General features: G+C 31.5%; 1 protein-coding gene across 1 annotated transcript; it reads right to left on the reverse strand.

The window, feature by feature from the left end:
- Positions 1 to 3,708: 3,708 nt before the first annotated feature.
- LOC132046010 (uncharacterized) lies at positions 3,709 to 5,236 on the reverse strand. Its single transcript, XM_059436562.1, has 2 exons — positions 4,757 to 5,236; positions 3,709 to 4,090 (listed from the first exon to the last, which is right to left on the reverse strand). Exons 1-2 carry the CDS (start codon positions 4,994 to 4,996, stop codon positions 3,923 to 3,925), a joined length of 408 nt encoding a protein of 135 aa, XP_059292545.1. The 5' UTR covers positions 4,997 to 5,236; the 3' UTR covers positions 3,709 to 3,922.
- Between the last annotated feature and the right edge of the window lie 269 nt (positions 5,237 to 5,505).

The raw sequence follows: 5,505 nt of genomic DNA on the forward strand, positions 1-5,505 counted from the left end.
TCGATGGGTTTGGCCTAGAGATTTCATACTCATCTGGACTAATGTTCAATTTTTCTTGTATGTAAGTGACTAGTGATTCATAAGACATTTCAAATGGACATTTAACATGAATTTTTGGTCTTTTATTGTAACGAACTGTATTATTGTCATCAAGGATAATACCATCCCAATATAGTGAAACCCTAACTGATGGAATATCTTGAGCCATTTTTTGTATGAAGTTTAATTTTTTTTTTTTAATGACTTAAGAGACTTAAACTTATGAAATGGAGGAGTTTTTACCACGTCCAACATTCTTGTTGAATAGAGTCATATTGACCCCTATTGCACATTGAAATGTTGCGCAATAGTCACTATTTTCGTCATTTCATGCATTGTATTGTCAAATCGGTCCTTTATGTGTGATGAAAAAGCTCAAATTGACATGCATGACGTGTAGTCAAATCAAGCATAGGGTATAAATACACTTGTATTGCGCAATATGAATTAATGTCTAATAAAATGGTCAAATAATGCATCATTGTATTGTCAAATCGGTCCTTTATGTGTCATAAAAAAACTGAAATTGGCATGCATGATGTATTGTCAAATCGGTCCTATGTGTCATTAAAAAGCTGAAATTGGCATGCATGATGTATTGTCAAATCGATTCTTTATGTGAGATAAAAAAGCTGAAATTGGCATGCATGGCGTATAGTCAAATCAAGCATGGGGTGTAAATACAAGTTTACAACCCCTAAAACTTAAAGATAACAAGTTTCCAAACTTACTTCGAGGCACTTTATAACCCCTAAAATGACAATCCAAACATATATGTATACTTGATGTAATGAGCCGACATTATTTTACGCTAAAAAAATATTAAGTTCTATATAAAATATTTATATTTCGGTATTTTAAAACGTGACTAATCTTCGGTCAAAGTACGGAAAAACTCTTAATTTTGAGTTTGATTTCCAAAGAGTAAAGGTTGGGGTCGGGGGAAAGAGGATTTCACGCACAAGTTTTGTGCGTGAAGCCTAGTTTGGTTCTTTTTTTTTAAAGGGTTAGTTTGGCTCCAAAAGTTATTTTTTGGATTAAAAAAATTCCTGTCCCTGAAGGCCTGAATTATAATTTTCTTTTTCTTTTTTTTAACTACATAATGCTGAGATAATTATTCAAATCATCTATTGGACTAAGAGTAAAAAAAGATCTTAAAAAGTATAATGTCATTTAAGCAAAATTTATTTGAAACTGAAATTACATGTAGGCGTTTGGACATGCGATATCATCTCATGAGATGAAATCCCAAATCATCCAAAAAGGCATAATTTGGGATTTCAAATCATGATTTCAAATTTTTTAAATGTAAAAGTTGACCCATAAATTTATATTGTGTAAAAATAAATCCATAATTTGGTAAATATATTTACCAACCATATGAGAGGATTATATTAAAGAGTAGTTACACTACAACTCATGTTTAAATTTTGGTTCTGGATGAGTGAAGTCTCTAGTATACTTTTTTGGTTTGGTTCACTTTATATTTACCAATCACATGAGAGGATTATACTCCATTAAACAATAGTTACATTACAACTCATGTTCCATTACATTACAACTCATGTTCAATTTTTGTTTTGGATGAGTGAAGTCTCTGGTATAATTTTTTGGTTTGGTTCACTTTATCCTGTAAGGTTGAAATCCTTAAAAGATTCCGTTGATACTGTGGACAAAACCTTTCGGTTAAGATAGTACGATGACTAATTTGGTTGGTGGATGAAAAGTTGACTAGCACACTTCTTTAAAGAGAGTCAAGAAACATAGAGAATATCAAACTTTTGTTGTGGCCAAAAATTTCTTTGCTTGTGAATGTGCCTTTGTCATCTATTCTAAACTTTGGAGTTAATTCCTTTGTCATTTAAGTTTTGTGAATTGTCTGCTAAAGATTATTTTCCTTTTTTCAGGTATAGTATAATCTTAACAGATCAAAAGTGATTTTAGTAGACAATTTCAAAACCTAGGTTATTGTTCAGGAGATTAACTCTAAACTTTGAGACACTATCATTATTTTTCCTGAATTACTTTGTTGTCTTATTTTTCTTTTAGCTTGTTTTGGTTAAGCATTGTTGTGCCGTCGGCCTATTGGAAACAACTTTTCTACCTCTTAAAAGGTAGGTGTAAGGTCTATGTATATATATATATATATCCTACCTTCTTTAGGCCCCACTTGTGAATTTACACTGAATATGTTATTGTTGAATTACTATAATTTTCTTCTTTAACTAGGCAAAACGCATTCGTGATGAAATACACGAGAGCGAAGGACTTACCTTGCTGGGAGGAGAAATTGAGGATATTGAGAAAGCAAAACACAAGCATAATAGAAATTTTGGAATTTTAATTTTAACCTGCTTTAGCATGACCATGAATTTTTAGGTTTTGATACACTTGTTAAGAATATTATTAATAGTAAGAATTATTTGATTACATTACTTTTTATTTCTCCTTAAAAAAGTAATAATGCTGAGATATATTTAGATAACTATTACTTCCTCCGTCCCAAAAAGATTGTCATAGTTACGAAGTATTTGGAAAGTCAAAGAATATTTTCTTTGACCATAATTTTTTCAAATATTTTTGAAATATTTTGAATTGTTAATTATTGTGATTTATAGTAGTACTTTTTATGTAGTTTTTAAATATTTATTTTTTATTTAAAAAAAATTAAAGATTTTATGGTCGAATTACACCGAACATCAGTTGTTTGCCCCTCGTAATCCGAAACATGAAAATATTTTTGGGACTGAGGAAAAATATATAAATCATCTATTGAACCAAGAGTAAATTTTTTTTAAAAAAAAATATCAATGATATCTTAGTGACATTTATTTTAAACTAACTGCCGTCTAGCCATAAATACCAAAAACTTTTTCACTTTTTTTGGAATTTTTGAAGTTGGAGTTGTGTTTGGCCATAGTTTTTGAAATTGTAGTTTTTGGTGAAATGTAGTGTAAAAAAGTGAAAAAAATTTGAAAAATAAGTTTTTCTTGTTGTTGGTATTCCGGAATACAACTCCGGAAAAAAGTAAATAATTTTTATGGCCAAACGCTAAAAGTAAAAAAAGTGAAAAAAAATTCCGGAAAAAAGTGAATAATTTTTATGGCCAAATGCCCACTAATTTACTTTGCAACTGAAATTACATTTCAACTGGAACGTTTGAGTTTGAGTTTGATTTTCTTTGCATTAATTCATACTAATCAATGGTTGTACTTTCAATAGCATTGAAACAACAACTAAAATCAACTAACAATTCAAGTAGATTACTTTTTACAGTTACCAAAAACCTACTCTTAATATGAGCAGCCATATACTTTGGTCTTTTTCAAGAACATTGAAACGTCTATTCACATGGAATAGCAAATTAAGGAGTATTTCCAATTATACTTTCCAAGAACCGACTCTTATTAGAGTTCAATCTCAAAAGACTTTTAATTTAGGTAGCAGTTTAAGTTTTGATTATAGAAACCGAAGATCCAATTACTTAAACGACGACAAAACACATCTAAAAATGTCTATCCATTATACCATCTCTTAATTCCACTTGCATTGAAGTTTTTGATTAATGTAATTAGTTCACACAAACAAAGAAGGAGAAAATGGCGGGGCACCACTGCCAAAAACATGAAAAAAAAAAAAAAAAATTCCTCCATACCAAAAATGCCCCTGAAGGAAAACGAAAATATTGCAGTACAACTTCAACTTCACATCTTGTTGCATATCATACACCTCAAAGACGAACTTTAAATAGGAGTAACAATTCAAGGTTTTGAAGATGCAGATCAGTTAGATCCAATTGTTACTTAATTAAACAACAAATACAAACAATAAGAGTAGCTCTATTCATATCAGTAATTTTTTGGCTGACTGCCAAACTTTCCAGCTAGCCACTGCACACACTGCACCACCTAGCTACAATCATCCTCGATGCACCCACTGCACCAGCTACAGTAGGTAATGTAACCACTGCAGCAGCTGTAAGACTCACTACACCTACTACAGTTCCCACTTTCTCTAGGGTAGTAAAAGCAGAAGACTCCTCGTGATGATCCTGCAATTAAGGGTGAAAAAAATTAGCTCTTTAACATATGATCCACCACACTCAGCTTAAGTTTAGGTTGGTCATATTGAAATGCTCAATCAAAATATTTGAAAAATGGACAGATACCTAGCTCAAATTGATCTATGAAAAAAACTCTTGTTAAAATATGTATAAATGAAACAATATTTTTGTTTAATATGTTAGATCGCCAATAATATTGAATTCATTTTATTTAATGCTTAAAAAGTTGATTAAAAAAAACAAATAACAACAACATAGCTAGTGGTGTAAGTGAAAGGTAGTGCATACGCACGTCGCCTTACCCTAATTTGTGAGACTGTTTATGATAGATCTTAGACTTAATTAAAAACTAAAGTAAAAAAAAAAAAAAATGGCTGCCCGTTGTTCGGCGAAGGGCCAGACCAAAAGGGTCTTTTGTACGTAGCCTTACCCTGCATTTCTGCAAGAAGTTATTTCGACGACTCAAACCATGGCCTCCTAGTCACATGGATTTTAAAATTCACGTATTAAAAGCAAATGCAATAATGAAAAACTCATGCTGAAAACAATGAAGAAGAATATAGTAACAACAACATATAATGAATTATTTTGGATAAGTCATATTTTAATCCGTCCAAATTCAACCCAATCTGTGCGTTTGACACACATATATACCTGCAAAAATTTGTGTTCCTGCATGGACACCATGGAACAAGCATCTTCAAAAGTGAGGAGAGGGCGCGTTCTTGATATTAATTTCTTGACGGGCTCGTATTCACTAGGCAAACCAGCAAGAAGTTTCAACACCATGTTCCAATCTGATATTGGAATGCCCATTGCTGCTCGAGAATCTGCTATGGACTTCAATCTTTTCACATAGGACTCAATGGTCTCATCATCCCCCTTTTTAGTCATTGTTATGCTAGTCTCTCTCTCTGTTTTTTTTTTAATTCAATTGCACCTCTCAGGTTGAAGACCATAAAATATAGAGAAAATGAACAAAGTGGTCCTTGTGCTTTAAGAGTAGGGTCAAAGTATTATCTGAGCAGTTTTTGTTCTTTAAGTTTATCAAAAGTACGTATTTATGGTTTTTGTTGGACATTTATCCAAACTCTGATTATTAAGCTTAAAAGAAATTGTGAGAATTGTTTTTTTTTAAACTAAAAACACCAGAAATTTCAATCAAAAACACATAAATTGCAATATAAAAAACTACCCCATGCATAAAAAGAAGTAGACAAAAAATAACAATAATTGCACTAAAATTAAGTTAACATCAAACTCTTGAAATAAGGCACCAATTTGATAATTTTATCATAATTAACATTTGGCATTGTAGACAAAAGATATTCTATAATCTTATAATCAGTGTTTTAAAAGGCGTTTTCGGGGCGAGCCTTGGGGCGGGGCGTATCAAAAATGCC

Source organism: Lycium ferocissimum, unplaced genomic scaffold (genome assembly GCF_029784015.1).
Source record: "Lycium ferocissimum isolate CSIRO_LF1 unplaced genomic scaffold, AGI_CSIRO_Lferr_CH_V1 ctg8990, whole genome shotgun sequence".
Classification (NCBI taxonomy): domain Eukaryota; kingdom Viridiplantae; phylum Streptophyta; class Magnoliopsida; order Solanales; family Solanaceae; genus Lycium; species Lycium ferocissimum.

Excerpts from the sequence above, each read along its gene's own strand:
- LOC132046010 (XM_059436562.1), bottom strand. The coding sequence starts at position 4,996 with ATGACTAAAAAGGGGGATGATGAGACCATTGAGTCCTATGTGAAAAGA. Across the intron at positions 4,091-4,756 it reads AGGAACACAAATTTTTGCAG|GATCATCACGAGGAGTCTTC; the intron begins GTATATATGTGT and ends CCTTAATTGCAG.